We start from the raw sequence: 21781 nt of genomic DNA, 5'->3' as shown, positions 1-21781 counted from the left end.
CTTACAAGTTAACAAAAGACAGAAGTGGGCAGTTCTTTGGCTTTAGCATCACTGAGCTCTCATGAAGAATGAACTCATGCTACAGAACTCCTCTCTGCACAGCAGAAAGGAAAGCAACAAAACAGCTCAAGTTTTTAAACATCTCTTTCAGATTCAAAAAGGACAACAAAAAGAGAGATACATGACACCCATTCCTGTTTTGCCTCTTTTTGGGGGGGACAGCAACTACTGCCTTGAGACCTCTGAGACACTGTAATGAGACAGAGTTGAAAGCAATTTATGTGGGCAAATGTGGCCACATCCTTTTCTAACAGCCACACCACCTTACTGTTGTTATGCTGTAAAAAAACCTCCAGAAAAGCAACCATAATGCATACTTTGTTAAACCTTTGATATATACATTATGTCATCAAGTAATTTTACTGTGCCTATAAATTGCATTCTGCAACTTGGATCCTATTCACACCTGGTAAGAAACCTTAAGCACAAACTTAAACCAGTCCCAACTGATTTAATGAACTAATTAATTTTGCTAAAATTACTGTTAAAAAAGCCATTACCAGTATTTTAGACGAGTGGGAAATTCAATTGATAAGCACTTTTTACAACCGTGTAGGAATTTAACCCTATGGAGTACAAATAATTCTCTACAAAAGTTTCATAGGTCTTTTTAACAGGGCCTGACCTTCAACATAAAATGAAATCTAGTCAATGATTTCTGCAAAATCTACGCACCTTTAGAGAAGCTACACTTGGCCATTTATTTTGATACATTACATTCCCTGGTCTTGCATTTGAAAGTTGTTCTACTTCCTTTTAGACACAGAATCATAGAATGTGCTGAATTGGAAGGGACCCATCAGGATCATTGAGTCCACTCCTGGGCCTGCACAGGACACCCCAAGAATCACACCATGTGCCTGAGGGCATTGTCCAAACACTTTTTGAACTCAAGACAGTTCTATTTTATGTAAAATACTTGTGGAAAAATCCTGAAGATATTTATGCAGTAGAAATTTGAACAGGGGTTTAAGTAGGGTTTCTGTAAATTTGCTTTACAGCATCTACTGATAGACTGAAACAATTTTTATTAATTAATCTGAAGAAATCCCAGTGTCATTACCAGAGCAGCAGCAGCAACTCAAGACCTGTGGAAATCATCATGGCTGGTGCAGAAAAAGAATAAGCAATAGCCCATTATAACCACTGGTGGAGTCTTAAACATCTTTATTTAAATAGTCAAAATAAATATTTGATAAGATAGAGCTAACCAAAGTACCACATCTGTTTGGTTTTGTTTCTTTAAAGCACAGCTATCAAAGTAACATGAGTGCCACCTCCTGGTTTAGGCATGGAAACACTCTGGGTTGTGCTTATTGCATTCAAAACTTCCAACTGAAAGGTACAGTTTTTCTTTTTTTTCTTTTCTCCTTTTTTTTTAAAGTAATTAAAATGTTTATCTTCAACATTCACAGAATGTTGTAAGAACAAAAATAGCTAAATGCAAGGATCCAGTAACACCTGCTGATCTTTAGTGCCTAGAGCAAACTAACTATATAAATACTTCACAAGTATTTTTCCTCAAATTTAACTTCACAGACGTCAAATCCTACTAAAACACAGGAATGACCATAATTTTAAGTAAATATTTAAGTGCAGTGGCTTGTAATACAAGAAGTAGTCTTGGATTCCATGTGGAGTATGTTCTCCCAACACTTTTCTACCCTAAAAAATGCCTTCTTAAGTGAAATGTGTGCATCTCTTATCCAGGAGGTGACAGAACCTAACAGAAGAAGGCTGAGAAATTCAGCAAATGTACTACAAATGGCACAAAGAGCTGCAGCCCATTTAATATCTGCTGCAACAGTCAAATCACAAAGCTGTTGAGAAAACAGGAGTAAATTACTATCTTGCACATTACTAGCTGTGCAGGAGTAAAAGGTTTGACTCTTTTTGTTTGATTTCACACAACACCCACAAAAGGGCATCACTATTATGTCAGAGCCATTTGGTAACAGCTACCAAAGATGTTTCAAAGCAACTTTAGAAGTAATTTAAGAAACAGATCTGCCCAAATTCACGTGTTGCCCCCACTGCAGATATAAAGACAACTACACTTTCCTCATGCCTGCAGTAGTAAAGACAATTTACCAACACTGAGTAAACACTGGCTCTGGGTCTCTTATTTTCTCTCCATATTCAGTATGGGCTGGAAGTATACGAGCCCAAATCCTGGGAGATGCTGCACCATGTCAATTCTGTATGGCATCATGTCCTATGGACTCCTAAATTTTGTCCCCCAGCATTTCAGCTGGCATTTAAGCCATTTCACCCACACCAAGCCTGTTTATCTCCACAGGCTAAGAAGCCACTGCTAGACTAAATGTTACGATTTCACAAACTCTGTGCTCCTCTTCTGTATATTGACTTGCTGTAAATTAGGATCAGAACCCTCAAGTCTTCTGGAACACACACAGCAACTTATATATATTTTTTAAATGTATAACCCTTTGGAACAAAACCCATTCATGTGTTTGATGTCCCAGCAAATTCTTATTCACGCTAAGAAGACGGACACTTATTGCACTTGTATCCCACAGCAGCAAGCACTTCCAGGAGGAGGACCTCGTCTCTTTCCAAAGTCGCCATCCCCATACTTTCTCACTCTAAAGCAGCAACAGTCCATGACGGATTAATCAGCACTTAACCAACTCCTTGTTTGGCAAAGGTTCTGCAACGACTTCATCACGCATGAACTGCTCCTAAAGATAGCAAGTAGAGTTTTAGTTGATTTACATTATTTCTGGATCTCCTCTCTGGCAAAAAAACACCAGATACCCAGGCTGGAAAACCGAGTGATTTAAACTGGTATGAATCTGTCCCCCAAAACCTGAATGCCATAAGCTGCCAGGCTGCCGACAAGGCTGCTGGAGTCAGTCACAGGCAGCTCTTCACCTCACTGAGATCGTTCTGTCCCTGTCCCTCTCCACGCCCACCCAGCCACGTGCGTTTTAAAGCCCAAACACGGCAGCAGGAGACCAGAAAAATAAGAGCTGGTGTAGAAGATCTAGTCCTAGATCAGCGATTTTTAAACGCCGCTCCCGCGCTTCCCGTTCATGGCGACGAACCGGGACTCGGAGGGACCCGGCTGGAGCCGCGCCCTGCGGCCCTGCCCGCACCCACCTGGTCGTAAATGACGCGCAGGATCAGGGAGCAGCTGGGACAGGTGGCCACGTCCTCCCCGTTCTCCAGGTCCTCCTGCAAAAGCCCCGGGAAAGCGGTCACGGCCCCGCCGCCTGCCCGGCCGATGAGCAGTATGGCGCTGCCCTCCTCCCCGCCACTGCCCGGCCGCCCCTCACCCGAGTGATAAGGAACCGGTCCCCGCAGGGGCACGGGTAGCTGTAGGTCTCAGTCTCCTCGTCGTACTCGAAGTCCTCGATCTCCACCTCGTCGTGGAACACCGACATGGCGGCGGGAAGCGGTGGGAGCCGGGACGGGCCGGAAGGGAAGAGGCGGTGCCTGACGGGGCACGCGGGCGGAGCCTCCCGTCATGTGATGCGGCGCCGGTAGGGGCGGTGGGCAGCGGGGTCGGGGCGTCCTCGGGATCTGAGGGAGGGATCGGCTGGGGAGGGGATGGAGGGGCGAGGGAGAGCCGGGAGGCGGAGGCTCAGCGCACTCGAGTACCCCCGGCTGGCTCTCCGCTCTGGCGGGAGCCCCGCACGCCGGTCGGAAGCGGTGGCCGGGCCGCCCCCTGCGGCCAGTGGCGCTGCCGTCTCCAGCCCTGACCTCCTGCCTGGCGATCCCGAGCGGCTGCGGGGGGACGGACGAGGACTGCCGCGACCTTGTCCTTCTCCGTGTCCTTGTCCTTCCCCTGCCCCTTGTCCTGCTCTCTGCCTCTTGTCCTTGTCCTTCCCCCGCCCCTTGGCCGCCTCAGTGCCGCCCAGCCTCAGCCGGGCACGGGCTGCCCAGCGCCCCCTGCGCCCACCGTGCGCTCCTCAGTCCGGGGAAAAGGGGAAAAACATTACTTTCGCTGGTGACTTTTGCAGGAGATACTGTTTGTACCTCTTACCGAGAGATAGTTTCTGGTAAAAGATTTCCTTATCCTGCTTGCTTAAGTACCCTTGATGCCCCCTCAACACTCTCTTGCATTAACTTACACAGTAATTTACTCTTCAGTATGGTATGGGTAGAGCTGAAAGTAATTCTCCCTTCAGATAGTAATGTAGGATTGAAAGAAAGATGTGGTCATAGATCTCAAGCAATACTAACTAACCCAGGGCCAGTGGGTCAGAGGAGAAGGAGAATGAATGATTGATTATAAGTCAGGAGAAGAAGGAGTCATATAACAGTCATAAAAGTAGCACTTGTTTGTCTCCATGGAGCAAAGGAAGTGTAAAAATGCATATAAAATATCTAAAGAGGGGGTATCAAGAGGATGGAGCCAGGTTCCTTTCAGTGGTGCCAGCCACTAGGACATGAGGCAATGGGCAGAAGCTGATGCACAAGAAGTTCCACCTGAACATGAGGAAGAACTTCTGTACTGTGCAGGTGACTGAACACTGGAACAGGTTGCCCAGAGAGATTGTGGAGTCTCCCTCGTTGGAGATATTCAAGAACCATCTGGACACAATCCTGTGCCATGTGCTCTAGGATGACCCTGCTTGAGCAGGGAGGTTGGACCAGATGACCCGCTCTGGTCCCTTCCAACTTCACCCACTCAGTGATTTTGTGAAGTAAGGGGGTATTTGGAGTGGCTATTCTGTACCAGCTAGGGTAAGAAGGGAATAAAGGGAGAACATCCCACCTGACAGGAGCTTGGCAGACTGAAGCAGTGCACTCCATGGAGGGCAGGGAGTTGCCAAAGAGCTGGTTGGGTGGAGAAAGTCACAGGGGTGACAGATGGGGCAGAAGCTGTTCACATTGTGTAAAGGTGTGATTCACACCTGTCCGTGGTAGAGGAGAACCAGGGCTCATTAAAAGACATTTTGGAATTTATTAGTTCCAGAGTAAAAATGACAACTGACTTTATTCTCATCTTTGTGATTGGAAAGTGATTGATGACAGTGTAAATGGAACAAGGATCTTGAACTACTGTTCAAGAGTCATTTCTTATTTATGATAGAGTCTCAGTCTTAAAGTAGTCTGTATGAATAGGATCTTTCAGCTGTGACTATAAAATTAGGCTGCCATTTATTTTGTTTCCAGTATTATGTGTTGATACTGAACTTTGGGCTGGTTGGTTTTTTACATTTTCATTTGTAGAACTGAGCATATTTGCTTCCTAAAGTGGTAACAGTGAAAAGGAGGAGCATGAGGATGGCTCATTTAAATGACTGTCCACCTCAGCAGCAGAATTAAACCAAGTACGTAAAATAAACAGTCCAGAATCTCTGATTGGAATTAAAAGTTGTGCCACTTCTTTGACCAGCAGGTGTTGCTGCATTTATTAGCAATTGCAGAAAGGGTTTTGAAAGTTGTGAGTTGATTAAAAAAAAATAATCTTTATTCTCAGTCCTAGGCCTCTGAAGCAAAGTGTCAGACTATATGTGGTTCATTTGGATGTTGTGGTGATTTAATTAAAGTCACAGCCATTGGCATAAATGGTTTACATAAGTGTCCACTTTTAAACATCCTTCATGTTTACATTGAATTAGTTAATGTAGTAGAGTGAAGAGCATGAAAACATGAATCCAAAACCAAGAAGCCTAAAAAAAGGCAGACTTGTATATGGATATGCTGTCTGAAAGACTCCAAATCCTAAACTGACCTCATGAATTTGAGAAACTTAATGATTTTTCAGCACTCTGGCTTTACATACAGCATGCCAAGGTAGAGGAACGGGACTCTTCATTAGATGTGTACTTTGTTGTGCTAAAGTATTTTAAGATTGTTAATACTTTTGTTATCAATAGCTTCTACACATTTGCATGTAGAAAGTGCTGAAGTGTTTTGTTTAAACACTTAAGTACACCTTAAGTCCTCTGTAATGGGGTGAAAAAATTTTTTAAGTAATTTTGTTTACTGGTGGTAGATGACTTTTAAATAATTCCATTCTTAAAAGTTGCAAGCTGCTGTGGAATTAAATGATGAAAAGCTATTAAAAATTATGGACAGTTAAAAACTGCAGGAAGTATTTCTTATGCTTGAAAGTGGGCATTTTGAGTAGTGACTTTTGAGAAATGCATTCCATTTCTGAGCGGCCTAATTAAAGGAAGCTCTGCCTCCATTTGTACAAGATTACAAACAGGACAAAATACCAAGTGACCAGCCAATACAGTTGTTAGTGAAAGCCTAGAGAGTATAGGCTTGATTAACTGAACAAGCTGGATTGTTGCCATTTCAAAGGATTCAAAATGAAAAACATTTTGAAAATAAATTACATGCCTTAAAAGAATGCAGAACAAGAGATTTTAATGGAAATAAAATATTAATGCTTTAAAGAAGCAATGGACTGCATCGCAGAAATAATATGATAGAGAATTATGCTAATCCATTTTAGGAAAAACAAAGGCCTACAAGGTATGAGAAATATCTCTTGGCTCTCTGATTTGCATGTTGTAAATGAACTGTGGTTCTGCCTTACTTTGAGTGTTGACCATGTCGGTTTATCTTTCTGTGTCACAGCTCCGTTTGAGTGCCCAGTTTTGAATCTTCACACCATGTTTCCACTGTAGTGCGTGTAAGTGTCCTCCACTTGCTTAACTATGTAGAGAGGTGTTATATAGGGTACATGGAAGTGTGAGGGATCAATGTGCTTTTAAATAAACCTGTGAACAAACAGGCTTAATTAAAGTTTGTGAAATTGTCCAACCAGAATCCTTTCTATACCAATAGAAAGGGAATGCACAGTCAGTGTTTGATCTTCTTTCATATATTGTTTGAACATTTAAAATCAAAGATATGTTGGCTGGAAGGCACTTCTGAGGGTCATCCAGTCAGATCTGCTTGGAGCAGGACAGTTGTTCACACTGGATTAAGCCAGTCCCAGGTAAGTCTTTTGTAAGACCTTTGTAAGTCTTTAAGTTAACAAGGTTTCTGCTTTCCAGTCCTTCAGTTTTTCAGTGCCACTTTGAAGTGAAGCTCTACTATTCAGGATGTCAACCATCCCTCTAACACAGCATCATCCACAAGTTTGCTGATCATAGAATGGCCTGGAAGGGACCTCAAAGACCAACCCCTCTGCCATGGACAGGGACACCTGCTGTGTCATCATCCAAGTTGTTGATAGATTTATTGGCCTGTGTCAGCCCCAATAACAATGCCAGGGTACTCTTATTACTGTTGTTAGCCAACAACTGAAGCAACTTGAAGCCATCAATTCTGTCTGCCCAGACAGTTTTCAAACACTCCAACAGTCCATCTGGCCTCGGCTTACTAACATGCAATGGGAGGTGGTGTCAGGAGCCACAGGTCAATCAAGATGTGTTGTGTCCTGTCCCCATGGTTGCATGACCAGACATTTATTTCATCATGGTAGCTGTTCAGATTTATCAAACATAATTTACCGTTGGTAAATCTGTGTCCAGTATTCCTGATTACTTTCTTAGCTTGCACAGAGCTAACAGGACAAGCTCTAAGCATTTTTCCAGAGGCTGAGATGGTGCCGACTGGACATAAGCACTCCTTCTTGCCTCTCTTAAAAATGACCATTTGTTAGTCTGTTTCTAGTCTGTTTGTAGACTTTGTGTGGTAAATGTTTTTCATAGATAATACACAATTGCCTGACAAGCATGTCAGCTGTGTCTCTTAGCAACCTTGAGTGTAACCCATCTGGCTCTGTGCATCTGAATACATCCAGCTTCTTTCAGCAGTTGCTGGCCCTACTCCTGCTTATCCCTGTCCTTCCCAAACACTACTGGTACAAGCAGATGTGCAAGCAAGCTTTGCCTGTGAAGACTGGGGCAAAAGCAGTGTTGTGCACTTCAGCCTTTTCTATATCATCTATGACAAGCTCATCTTCCCCTTGTGAGAGACTGAAATGTTAATGACTCAAACAATCGGCCATTTTCAAAAACAGCGAGTGCTTTGCTTAGGCCAAAGTTTGCACCCCCCAGCCGAAGGGGAGGAGGAGAGGTTTAGGTGGTGAAACCTCTGATCTGCATAAGAACAGGCCAGGTGCAGAAGGGATTAGTATCCACCCTGGAGGATGTTCGTGACAAACCAACCTTTGTTTAAGAACAAACTGGGTTTTGAGCCAAGTAGGGGGAAAGGCTGATGAGAAGCAGATCCTGTAGAGGCAGGATAATGCTTTTTATCATGCAAATTTCCTCCCTTACACAACTGGCTCAGGTGTAAAAATCCTTCCCCCCTGGGGGAGATATCATAACATTCACCTGTAAGCCTAAAGATATTCATCGCTTCTCAAGGGGCATAACTGGCTCAACTACACTGATTTGAGAGGCAGCTGTCAAGTTTTCTCTCTTAGAAGGTATCACTCTTTATATAAGTATCACCTATATACTTTCTTAAGTGATACTTTTATGCTGATGTATTTCTATAGATAATAACCAAAACGGCTACGTACTTACTTTCCATTGCAACCGAGTTATTGTACAATAAACCTGCCGTATATATGTGTATAAACACTGGTCATTCAGTGTCATTTCACTCTAATCCATCCCAAGGGATCTATTAACAAGAGCGTCAGTTATCTGGCTTCAGGGGCAGGTCATAACACCCCTTCACTGGACTGATGCACATTTTCACTTCTTTATGATACTTCCGTACTTCTAAAATTCCCTCTCATTATCCTGTATGTCTGTTGCTAGTTTTAGCTCCAGCTGACCTTTGGCCTTTTTGTTTTGAAGGAAAATAAAAGGTGAAAACAAGCCATGTCAAGCAGTGTTTCATTTAACAAATATTTATGATTTTTTTCAGGAGCCTGTGATTCTGAAGAGTGCCCAGTCGTCATGGCTCATACTACTGTTTATGTGGGTTGCACTGTTCCTCAGTTACTGAAAGGTGCTAGCAGAATTTTTCCTTCTCATTCTGCATTGGGAGTGTTGAGGCACTCTTCTTTTTATTACTGCACAGTGAACGGGTAGGTTATCCACTTTCTTTTTTCTTTTGAGACAGTGCCATGGTAACACTGCCAAAATCAAGCTGACAAAGTACTACAGACCTATAAATACTTAATTTAACTCCCAATTATATATTTATATTTAATTCTTATTTAGATTTATGTCATCTGTAGTCTGGATTACACTGGTAAATTGTTATGTTAATAGAAATTCGTATCAGTAAGGGACAGTAGCACAGCTGTCAGAATGACAATTATCTTTGTTTGCTTTTTGTTGCAGCACAATAAAATCAAAAAGGAAAATGGATCATCTAGAGAGGACGGCAAATAATTTTCGCCAGGAGGTTAGTGTTGTGTTCTTTAGGATGCAAGTAATTTTTTTTTTTTTTGCTGTGAAGGTAATTGTATTGGATAATCACGTTTGATTCTTAGGCTCCGTTTTCTGTACTGCTGGAGTCTGTTTTACTTCTTCTTCTCGTAATTTTTCATACTTGATGTTGTTATAAAATTAGCGTATTTTGTACTCAGTGGGTGAAATGTAATGAGTTATGAAAATTGTCAATGATGTGATGCTATTTATTTTATGTTGGACAAGAAATTTAATAGAATTCTGGTCAAGTATGAATTATAATAAGTAACGAAAGCACATGGATACCCATCACCTCTACACAGAATTCTCAAATTTTTATGGATTTCTATAATTCTCATCCAGATTTGAGATTAAAAAATGTGGAAAATGTCCTTTTATACCACGGGAGGTAAGAAAAAATATAGACATTTTGAAAGCAGAGCTGATAGACAGTTGTAAAAAGGATCTTCATTTGTATCTATTTTAATTCACAAATACAAGAGCAATAAAGCATTTTCTCCATCAAAATATAGAAAGCATTCTTTTTCATAACGTTCAGAGGTGAACATACTCTTGTACTTCATATAGATATTTCCTTTCTATATTAGGCTGAAGTAGATGTTTTGAAGTTTTTAATACTGGGAGAATAAATATTACTTCAGTTCTCAAAAATATTTGACTAGTGAAAAAAAATCCACATTTTTCTTAGCCCTTTCAGGAGTTAAGGCACTTTTTTGACTGAAAAATCCCATCTTTAATGCTCAGGAGTTGGGAAAGGGTGTCCAGTTTTTCTCCATTGTTTAATTAGCTTCTCTCAGTCTTGAGTAGCTATTTGTGATGAGCCAGCCTTGCATGAGCCACCCAGCAGGACAAACACACCACACAGATGTCAGCGTGTGTACGTGTACATAATTACGTGCTTCTCTGCTAGGTTTTTCCCTAACTTTAGTTGAGAATAAGTCACAGGCCAAGTGAATTCTTCCCGAAAGGAAGCCAGGTGGAGGGGATATGTAGGTCACTCCCAAACCAGACGATTCAGCACTTGTGACATGGGCTGTAGATGGATGAGACAAATGCAGCCTTGCTCTGCCTGTTGCCAGAGCTGTCGGGGAGTGAGCCAGCTTTGGGAACCATGTGTCTCAGAACTGTGCCTCAGCTACTCACACCTAATGCCAGCTCTTACTTGAGTACAGTGTAGCATTCCTCGTGGACATACAGCTGCTCAGGTGGATCCAGTTTATCCAAGAAAATGAGTGTAGAGACAGGCAGAGAGATGCACGTTCTCATTTGCTTCTGACATGAAAAAAATCATGGCATTTTTGAGTTTTGCAACCATGATTTAGTTATCTTGGATATTTCTGATTGCTTGGCTTGCTTACTTTTTCTGCTCAATGTGGGTAGCTAGATAATATGTGGAAAATGGATCCTTATGAGGTATTGGAAGCTCTGGGGTGGTGCAGGGAACTGTAAGGCCTGAGGAAGAGAAGGAAGCTATGTGGGATAGTTGAAAGAGCAAGGCTCAATTCTTGCTACTGCACATTCTCTGCATATCAGAGGATTATACTGTTTCTTTTTTTAATGCTTAATTTATTCTTTGTTACTTTATTTCTGACCACTTTAAAATCAGTTTATTTTAAATCCTCGGCTTGGTTTCGAATTCCATGTAATCAGCAGTTGGCTTCCCACAGTCAATATTGCCTTATTTGGCTATTTCAGTCCTGTAAAAGATGAAAGAATCATAAATCTGTGTTGCATTAGTGTGAATGCTACAGAACATTGCCTGTTGAAGAGTGATAATGTGAAGGACCCGGATAAGAAAATGTGCCTAATGCTTTCTTGAAATACAGCTGCAAAATCTGGAGTCCTGTGTCCTCTCCCTCTCTCTGCAGCCTGCTCTGGGCCAGTTGGATACTCTTGTGATAGTCCAAAATACTAATCACTCTGATGCAAATTTAATTTTTGAAACAACTTTATACCGATTAAGAATTAAATTTCCAGCGCTCTGTCTGCTTTCTCAGCCAAATAACAAATTAGGGAGTGTACTGAAGAATAAAGAAGGGAATGAAGAAGATCTGAACTTAATGTCCGTTTCCTGCATTTAAAGTTTCTCAATCAGAACAACCATTTAAGTCATGTTTAAACTGACTGTCTTCCCCATTTAATACTGTCTGCCAAAGTGGAACAGAAATCTATGCTACTTCATTTTAAATTAGCAAATGTCCTGCTGTTTAATGGGACAGGGGACGTGTTCAGATGTTACTTTATGAATAAATTAATTTCCTGCCATGTGTTTTAAATTACAGCATAGTTGCTTAAAATTTAATTTTTTTTTTATCTGTTTGATCTTACACAAATGAGAAATGATAAAATTGCAATGGTATTGTGAGTATTTCCTACTGTGGTAAGTGACATCAGCGTCTTTTAACAGAGTGAAATCTGTGTATCACTCTGTGTAGAAAAGATTTAGGGCATTGCTTTCTTTGTGGAGGAAAAAGGTTAATAATTATAACTCAAAAATACCTGAAAAGGAAGGGCAGGGAGGGGATGAAAATCCATGTTGTACTGATGGTCGTCAGAGTTTAAGTGGGGTGTTTGTCCTCAATGGCCCTGTGGCAAAATCTGCTTTTCATTTTTCATCTTTTTTTTATTTTTAATAACTATTTAAAAGTGGTATCAACCATGGCTCTGACATCCCCTCCCACATGATTGCCAAGCAAAAACTCCTCTGTTAACCAACAATAAAATCCTTGTGTCGTAGTTACCCCGTGTTCATAAATAAAATATGTGGTCAAATGGGGAAGTATAAATGCAGGAACACAAGGCTTACTGGTTTTCTTGCATTGATGCACTAATACATATGTTTCAGTAATGCATTTAATTACTTAAATAAAACTAGATACAACTCCAGAATTCTCCTTTTTACTTCAGTTGCAGCTGATCTTTAACAAATGTCCTTTGTCAGTCTTTATATCAGAAATCTTTTTACTTTGTTGCTGGAAGATGCTGGAGTGTGTGTCTTGTATAGATGTGTAAAGAACCTGAAAAGGGATAAGTAGCAATCACTTCTCTTTATAGTTAAGCTTTCAACTGAAAGTGAGTTTGTATATAATCTTAGAATAAATCTGACAAAAGTGACAGACACGATGGACTGTAAGTACAAAAATATTTCTCCATTCAATGACTATGTGAGTGAATCATAGAATCAAAAAATGATTTGGATTTGAAGGAACCTTAAAGACCAGCAAATTCCAATCCTCCTGCCATAGGGGGGGATGCCACTCACTAGATGAGGTTGTTCAGGGCCCCCCCCAACCTGGCTTTGAACACTTCCAGGGATGGAATCCACTTCTGTTTTTCTACGCCAGTGAAAAAATATTAGTGCTGTAGGTAATGAAATGCTGCAGAGAACATGGAAGGGATAGATATTTCATGCACAACTTCTTGAGCACTTTTGCTGCAAATGATATCTACGTACCACAATGGCTTATTTTCCTTTTGTCAGGTAATTACACAAGCGAAAGTGTGTGGAATCACCGATGAATCGGAGACAGTCAAAAGACTTCGTTTGGCTATTGCAAATAAGGATTTTACGTTCAAAGCGGGACAATGGTAAGATCTTTCAGTATTTGTGGGAGAAATTACTAGGAGAAGTCTACTACAGCAAAGTGTTAAAAGGCCTCTCTGATCCTTGAACCTTGGAAAAAAATTGTTAGTTTATATAATACCGTGTTTTCTTATTGGTTGCCCTGTCAAATAGCTGATATTTGCCATAATTTTTAAATAGTCATTATAAAATATGTAATATTACTAATAAAAGGGCAGAAATGGATGTTCTTTAAATGTTCAGTTTGATTGTTTTGATGTTTTCCTCTGGTTTATGTATATTACATTGTTTCTTCAAGAGTACTTTGAAGTTCCATGCACTTTATTCTGCAAACTGTCTTTGCTGTCTTTATTTACTAGTTACCTTTACAGTGGAGCTGAGACTGCTGCTTTGCAAGTTACTTAGTTTTGGTTTATAATTAAAACAGAGTTCCTTGCTAAGTTTTATTTTTTTCCCCTTGAAGTTTCTTTAATTCTGAAAATTAAGCCAGTTAGGTTGGATTAATAATATAGAAAGGCAAATTTGAAAATAAAAAACTTGAATTATTAAGCCTTTGAAACAATTAGCTGTTTGTTTAAGCAATTTTACAGGTGTTCTTTTTTTTTTCAAGGAAGTAGTGAATATTCACGTTTGTCATCCTTCCTTGTTAAAATTACTCTTACTCTGTCACTTTTTTTTTCTCTTAGAAATTAATTTAAAACTATGAGTAGTTGCTTTTGGCAATGGACATTTAAATGTTTTTAAACTTTTTATTGGTTTAGGCCATCTGAAAGTGGTTTTCCTGGAATCAAAGTATAGCTGCTAGGGTATTAACAGCATATGTTACTCATGGAGTGTTAATATGCTGGCTTTTAAATTTAGAACCAGAACACAAGATGTTGATTGCAGTAATTTGTTTGTGAAGTAATTTGCTGCAGTTTTTGCACATGTGCAGTGACTCATATTAAATTCTTGCTTGCCAGTACTTGGAAAGAGCATTTACCCTTCAAAAATGTTTTTGAAATTATCATGCTGAAAACTGAAAGCTTTAATTATAATTACTCTTCTTCATTTTCTCCTTCCTTGAAAGTATTCTAATGCTATTGTAAGGTACACAACAACTTTTCTGTACTTGTAGCTATAAACTGTGGTTGCATTTTTTGATGAGCAGTACAAAATACCAGACCACAATTTCCTGAACAAAAAAGGCTAACTTGTTAGGATTTGCTATAGTAAGATGTCACAGCCAAAGATTGTCACTAAAATGTTTAAATTTTCTGAAAGTGTTCTAATTATTGAGATTTTTAGAAGCAGAAGTGAATTTGTTTTGCAAGCACGCTGGCAGATACCGGTCTTTATCTGACTACAAATAATGATGAAGAGACTTGTTGCTGTTACCCATTTTGATTTACTAAAACATGCATTGAGGTATATGCATGTTACAAAGCTGCTTCTTCAAAGTGTTTGTGGTTTTAATGTTTCTAATCTCCTCCTTCCAGCAATCAGTAATTATTGTTCATTTCTTAAGGATTTGGCTTAGCTAGCCTTTAAAAGGAGGGAAATGCAAAACCACTCTCAGATCTCTGGTTTACATCTTTTTTGCCTCTCCTTGTTGTGGGTTTATATGTAAGGGTTTTCCTTCTTTTTTCCCCTTCAGCTACTCTTTTCCCTTAAGCTGTCACAGGTAGCATTTCTTAAGGAGCCCTCTTATCCTTCCTAACATGGCTAAGACAGACAAGCCATCAGAAATACGAGCTTGTCCATTATAATACAGTATACTGTGCCCTACAATCTCACAATTATGTAACTGGGAAAGAACTACTAATATGGAAAGAAATGTACATCTGCATTAGTATTTTAGAAAGGTTAAAACTATGTTTGATTGAGGTTTTGCAGCAATGTTTGGTTTTGTGTGTGTGTTTCCCCACTTGGGCACAGATTGACTTGAATGTAAATTGTTACTTTACAGCACAAATTCTTATTTTTTCGTTAATGTAAGTAGTAAGATTGTTTTCCACCAGAGGGAGGTAAAGAGCTTCAGTAGCATCGTTAGATGTTCTTTGCTCTGATAAATGCTGCATTATAACAGTTGTCCTTTCTAATTTCTTGGAGCCTGACTGCCAGGAAAGCTGGGCCCCATGGGGCAGTGGGGCTGCAGAAGCTGAGGACAGTGAATTGAGCCTTCTCAACGTTTTTGGTTGTTAACCTTTCTTTTGCAGTCTGATACCTTTATACACCATCAAGTTTATTAGCATGAAGTTAAAAATTATATCACTGTTGTATCTTTCACACTTTGTGCATTCTTCGAGAGAGAGGATGTTGTTCTTCAAAGGGTGAAGCTGTGTGGGGAGATATTTTTTGTTTAAAGTCGTGAACTATTCAAAGTGCTTCTCTCTTCCCTCAAGCAATTGTGATCTCTGTAAAGGATACAGCTTTGCTGTTTAAAGAAGATATCTGTGCTGTGGAAGCCAGTCTGTATTTCTTGTTGCATCCTCATTTAACAAATACTGAGCCAGCCTAACCCAGGCTTGAATTGAATAACGATTCTATAGTACTTGGCATTGCAGTGTGGTTGTTTGTTAAAGGGAGCAGAAGAACTAGTTATAAACATTACGTTTATTTTGAAATACAGGGATTTTGTTATGTGCTGTAGAAAACAAAAGTATTTAAGATTTATGGAACACAGAGGAGTTCAAATGATGGATCATAAAACAACTTCTAATTTTTTTCTGATAGCTAACTGTTTGGAATACCAAAGCCTTACTTTTATGAGAATGAATTATAGTTCATATGGAGTAATGGCTTACCTTCCACATTGTCTAGTGTCTAGTGTTACAGAAGCTTAGTCATATCTTACCTTCTAATGTGTAGAAACCCAGGCGTGGTTCACTTTTAACTTAAAAAAACCCAAACAAACACAAAACCTGAAAAAGCAGGAATTTATTCCAGTTCAATTTCCTAACCTAGAAAGTGATATCTGCCACCAGAGGGAGCTGCAGTTCTGCTGCCAGTAACCGACTTTTCCCATGAGAAATTTTTTACACACTGTTGGTTCTACTGTTTCATCTTCCCAGGAAAAGAAAGTGTTTAATCTAAAGTAATTTTCCTAAAATTAGAATCCCAATCTTCTTATGTTTTAAAATTGAAGAGCCCATCAAAGGGACCAAAAAGAGTGGGATTTAAGCCACTCTATCAGACCATATTGTGTTTTTGTTGTAATACTCAAATAATTTATTTAAAACACTTAGAATTCTAGTCTGTTGTAAGATGTGACATCTAACACTAAAAACAGTCCAGTTTTAAAACCTTCTAGTTTAAAAAACATGATGACTTGTTTCTAGATGAAATTAATTCTAAGGAAATGGCGTTATGCAAGATTAACTCCTTTTCTGGAAAAGTTATGTTACGGAAATGAAGATGTTGTAAAGGAAGGATAATTGAAACAAAAGCAGCCATATTGTTTTGGCTGTTGTTTTCCATGTTTGAGGTTGTTGGCTTCTTTTTTAAAATTCTGTTTCTGGTCTATTTTTAGGGTTGATTTCTTTATTCCTGGAGTATCTGTAGTTGGGGGATTCTCAATATGTTCAAGCCCTGGCCTCTTAGAACGAGAAGGAATACTAGAGCTGGCAGTAAAGCACACTGTTCATCCTCCTGCTCACTGGGTTCACACTGAGGTAAATTACATTAACTGTGAGATTTGGCTCTTTGTTTGTTTGTGGGATTTTGGGGATGTGGAGGGGGTTATGTGTGTGTGGTTTTAGACCACTTTGTGCTATTGACTGCAAAACTCATGTTGACTTGTTCAACCATTTTTAATACAACATAAATCTTAAAACCTATTGTTCAGTAAGAGACTGAAATTGGATGTTTATATGGTAATATGGTTATTGGAACCTTTTGATTCCACTTGTGCTTACAGTGGACTAAAAATGATATTGTAGTTAGTGCATATAAGGGTTCTTACTCCTTTGGAATTAATGAACTTAAAAATGTTGAAAACTCTCTGTTCTAAATTGTGTCCCTGACAACAGTGTTACACCTTACAAAGCTAATCTGATAACGTTCCATAATTCCTGAGCATTTTTACAAATATAAAATGGAAATCATTGATAAATCACAGATAAATATAGATTATTAAGGGGGAGACAAGGGAGATATTTAGATCAAGTTTTCTCAAATGATAAAACAACAGAATACTTTAGGATTTCTGTAATATTCTCTTAAATATGCAGTATTTTTGTAATATAGACATATTACCCAAGGCTTGATTTTTTTGCTATATTAAAAGCAAAGCCTGACACTTGGCCTCTTGCAGTGTTTTGTTCATCATTTACCCCATTTAGTTACAGTCAGAGGAGTCACATATTTCATCAGTGATCTGTCCTATCAATTTTTATTCTTTTCACAATCTCTGAAGACTCTTTTAGGACTTCTGATGTCATAAATTAGTTTGTTGTTGCTGAGTTTACTGGTTGAATTTTAGGATAAATCTTTAATCAAGGGGTAAGCTACGCCAAACCTGATGCTGTAGAGAAACCACCAGGGGATATCTTCTAGCTAAAGAAAACCACATGCTTTTCCTTAGGAAACAAGCGGAAAAAAAATATCAACCTAGAATTTGAAAATGACGTATATGTGGTGAAAAAGCTCTGGTACTTAATTGTTTAGAAGTTACTTCTAAAGGAAGTTGGTAACTCAGGGTAGAAGATGTTATGGGAATAGTTAGCACTCATTTACTTACTGTATTTGGGGCTTTTTAGAGGTATTTATTTCTTAATATTACTGTATATAAATCATAAATTTTAGAACTGTGTACTTTATAGCTTTAGGAAAATGTAGCCTTTTAGAAAAATGTCCATGTAATGCATTGATCGCTTCACTTCTCTACCTGAGCTGTGCTTATAAACTAGATTAAATGACAACATTTTCTCATCATATTACTCCAGAATTTTACTGTCTTTTCTTGTATACTGACTTATTGTTATCACTGTCATGGCCAAAGCGTGGAAATATGTGGGAGACTGCTGATTATGAGAGAGCTCCTCATGTCCAATCCTGATGAGCTACATCTGGTTAAGGTGGCAGGTTTAGATGACAGAGGTTGTTTCTCCCTGAAAAGGCTTATTTCCTCAAAGGGAACCATATTCTGTGTCCTCCTTCTGCCATGTGAATCTGGAACACTTGTGGATTCATGTGTCTCTAAACCAGAGTAAAACATGGTGGGAAAGCCTGGTGGTGTATATGAACAAGGAGAGAGAAATTGGTTTCAGATAATGAACGCTGACTGTCTTACACTACAATTGAGGGACAATACTTCATGGAATAATTAAGAAAGGCAAGAAATTTGTGGTTTTTTTTTTAATGATCATGCTAACTACTTTAGGAACTTGTGTGTTCTGTGCAATACCTGAATCCAAAGGCCTCCTCCTTCATCCTGGTGGAATTGTTGCATGTTTAGACCTTTGCTGTCTATGCAGTTGTCATTAATGGAATTCCTTTTGTTGCAATTTACTGTTTCCTGATACCAGAAGGATTCTTTGGAGGAAGTGTTTTCATTTTCTAAGCTAACTTTTTAGCAGTTCTTGTAGCTTTCCTTGGTTTTCCCTCTTCCTTTCCTACCTTCCTTGGTTTCCCTATCCTCTTCGGGTTTTTTTTTTGCAAACCTGTATATGGCCTGAAGTGAGTTGTGTTTTCTGCTCTTACTTGTTCTGTCTGCTTGCAGTGATGTGGGAGAGCTCACCTGACTTCTCTGTACTGCAGTTTCACCCTTCATACCGGGATGCAGTGCCGGTTTACCAAGAAGATATTGGCCCAAATGGATTTTTTTGTTGTAGCTTTCATCTTCCATGTAACAAAAAAACATGCTCGGACAAATTTCTCTAAGAAATAATATCTTACGTCCGAGTGGAGAATAAGAGAGAAGGTTTTCCCCTGATTTTTATTCTTCTGTGCCTCTGAAGTTGCAAATGCAGAAGTGATTCTGTAAGAAATATTCTTGTGGATACTGCTTCAGTTCTGGGTGTTTTCTATTTTTTGGGAATTTTCTTGACATGAGGCTGGGTTTGGGTAGAAGTGTGATCTCACGTTGACCTCAGGTTTTCACAACCACGTCCTGCGTTGGAAAACTCTTGCGTGAACCGTTCCTCTTTCAAGTCCTTTGGGGATGAAAAGGGGGAGTTGCCATCCTGCCTTACCATAAGACTGAAGCTTTTGAAAGTAGAACTGGATCCCTAGAGACACTGGGTTACCTCAGATAGCTGGAAATTTTGTGAATATTCTGAAGTATTTCTGGTTTTCCCTCACTGGTCAATAAAAATAAAAAATCACAGCCCAGCAAGTCTTGTGACTGGAATGCGAGAAGAATAAGGTTTCAATTTTGCTTTTCATTTTGAAATTAAATATCTTCTTTTCCGTCCTAGTGTACTCTTGACTCAGAAGTGGCTCTGCGAGTGGGAGGTGATTTCTTCTTTGATCCTCAGCCTGGTGACTCCCCAGTAAACCTAGTGCTGATAGCAGGGGGTGTTGGAATTAACCCATTGTTTTCTATACTGCTGCATATAGCAGATCTTCATGGATACCAAGAGGGTAAAGGAAATGGATACAAACTGGGAACAGTGAAGCTGTACTACAGTGCAAAAAATACAAGTGAACTCTTATTTAAGGTAAATAAAAAGTTTTTTTTAAAAAATAGGTCTCAGCTATTCAGCTACTAGTGAGTATATCAATTGATTGCCAGACTCCAGAGAGTCCTTCTGTGTAAGACAGTGTACAAATGGAGACAAAACTCACTTCCTGCCTCAAATCCCATGTGTGTTTTCTTAACTTCTTAGGCCAGTGTACAAATTAAGGCTGTTACTAGATATACCTGGTCTCAGTGACTTTGGTGATAAGTCAATTACCCCTAAATTTTACTGTAGCCCTGCATTTTACTATAGTCTCATAAGAGCATCATAGTATAATAAAGAGTATATATATTTATATGTATATATACACACCAATAGTATGCATAATGTTATAATACTGAAACCACATAGTCTTGGTATAGATTGTATTGAATTTAAAGACTAGAAAAGAGCAATTATATCCAAAGGAAACACTTTCTAAAATAACAGGGGAGCTTTATTGATAATGCATTAGTTATTATTGAGTACTGTTGTATGAATGAAGGATTTATAGCTGCTCTTAAAATTTCTTGTCCAGCACTTCATCAACATTTACTCAGCAGTTAAAGATCAGTTATCAGACTCAGCCATTAAGGGTCACTGATAACATTTTAGGGTCAAATTAGCCCAGCTTCTGTAAAGAAGCATCCAAAATGATTTAGGTTTCTTCAAAGTATTGAAGGCTTTTGATTGTAAGATAAAGGTGAAAATAAACTGTGTATAGGATCCATCACTAGTTTTTCTTCTGTAATTCTGCCATGTTACTAGATATGGAGATATTTGCTCTCTTTGAAAACTCATTTGTTTGTTGCTAGAAGCAGAATAATCTGCTCCTCCGTTTGGCCAACTGCTGCTGTGCCAGTGTGTTCTGAGCATGCACAGGTGTTTTCAGTGCCTGTGCTAACATTCTCGAGTTTCACTGCAGCCGTGCTGTGACAGCAGAGCTTTTGTATTAAAGCTTCTGGGACAGAAGAGAACACAATGATATTTACAGTGCTTACAATATGCTTCACGTGTCTGTCAAAATTCTTTACCTCTGTGCAGAGGAGTGAGGAAATAGAATCACTAGGAGCCCTTATGCTGTTGCAAGAAACATCTGTACAACTCTCCAGGGGGAACTGCTGGATTGTCACTGATGGTTTGGAGGACCTGTTCCCTGAAGGCCCAGCTCTGTATAGGCTGACAAGGGCAAAGGGAAACACCAATGTCTTGGGTGTGATGCTTGTTGTGGATGTGCTCTCATGTCACAGGCTGAGGCACTGCTTCTGAAAATCTCCTTAGTGCAAACGGTAGAAGCAATACAGTGTGAGAGTTACAAAAGATAGCAAGTCAACAGAGGTACTAGTGGAACTAGTGTCCAACAGTGTCAGTCTGTGCTGCTCTTCATTCCTTGTCTTTTTAGGGATTCAGGAACAGATTTGCCTACTAGGTAGTATCTGTCTAGGGTTTTTTGTTAAGCAACCCATGGCAGACTCTCTAGTGTAGTAACCAGTTAGCAAGCAAACACAGCTAAATGAGCTAATTTACCTATTTGCAGAGTAGACATTATTTGTATTTCAAAATATTTTTAAGAATTTCCAGTGCCCATTCCAGCAGTGAAAATCTTAAATAGTGCAGAATCTAGACAACAGCTAAATCTTAATTTCAGAATTAACTACAGCATCTGAGAGACACATTATTTTTTTAATATGATTTGAATTGAAGCTGCTGGGTTTTTTGGCTGTAACTTATCACAGCTGTGAGTTAGGGAACTGAAAATTACCATTTCTACTTTCTACTCTGGTAAAAAGTAACATTACCATTATATTGTATTTGGTTTTACTTGGAGGATGTGAGACAGTAAAAGGTCTAGTAATCTTACCACATAAAGCAGACAGGACTCAAAAAGTTCCTAACAAATGGTAAATACATACTGCAGGGGGGTTTTTAAATGGAAAACCCCTATGGAAGTGGAAGGAGGAAATAGTGAGAATTTAAAAGGGGAAGAAACTGGGAAATGACATAACTGGTTCTTAGGTTCAAATCTTACAGATTCAACCTATCTCAGCAAAGGAGACAAGCTCTAGCATAGCTGGCAGGGAGTTTACATTCCAGGTGTGGGAATTGTGTGTGTAGGTGTGCAGGTCAGCCCTGTGGAATCAAGCCCATCAGGTTCTCGGTGCTGAAAT

General features: G+C 39.4%; 2 protein-coding genes across 6 annotated transcripts in view; one reads left to right on the top strand and one right to left on the bottom strand.

Annotated features, from left to right (window-relative positions):
• OXNAD1 (oxidoreductase NAD binding domain containing 1) overlaps window positions 1–21781 on the top strand; it is a 32254-nt gene that overhangs the window by 9075 nt on the left and 1398 nt on the right. The window contains exons 1-7 of one of the 5 annotated variants that reach the window (XM_027723770.2): window positions 3419–3566; window positions 6625–6679; window positions 8878–9040; window positions 9300–9363; window positions 12871–12977; window positions 16484–16625; window positions 19371–19613. In XM_027723770.2, the coding sequence (XP_027579571.1) occupies window positions 8910–9040; window positions 9300–9363; window positions 12871–12977; window positions 16484–16625; window positions 19371–19613 (687 nt within the window). In that variant the 5' untranslated portion in view covers window positions 3419–3566; window positions 6625–6679; window positions 8878–8909. Of the gene's footprint in view, window positions 1–3418; window positions 3567–4644; window positions 6680–6710; window positions 6989–8877; window positions 9041–9299; window positions 9364–12870; window positions 12978–16483; window positions 16626–19370; window positions 19614–21781 lie in introns of those variants that run through there. The other 4 variants (XM_027723771.2, XM_027723773.2, XM_039390637.1 and 1 more) reach the window with 4 other exon arrangements.
• DPH3 (diphthamide biosynthesis 3) lies at window positions 1206–3687 on the bottom strand. Its single transcript, XM_027723777.2, has 3 exons — window positions 3360–3687; window positions 3184–3258; window positions 1206–2762 (listed from the first exon to the last, which is right to left on the bottom strand). Exons 1-3 carry the CDS (start codon window positions 3465–3467, stop codon window positions 2697–2699), a joined length of 249 nt encoding a protein of 82 aa, XP_027579578.1. The 5' UTR covers window positions 3468–3687; the 3' UTR covers window positions 1206–2696.

The sequence above is a fragment of the Pipra filicauda genome, unplaced genomic scaffold, assembly GCF_003945595.2.
Source record: "Pipra filicauda isolate LSUMZ 115617 unplaced genomic scaffold, ASM394559v2 scaffold84_size4826128_pilon, whole genome shotgun sequence".
Classification (NCBI taxonomy): Eukaryota; Metazoa; Chordata; class Aves; order Passeriformes; family Pipridae; genus Pipra; species Pipra filicauda.
This window is presented reverse-complemented; position numbering and strand designations above follow the sequence as displayed.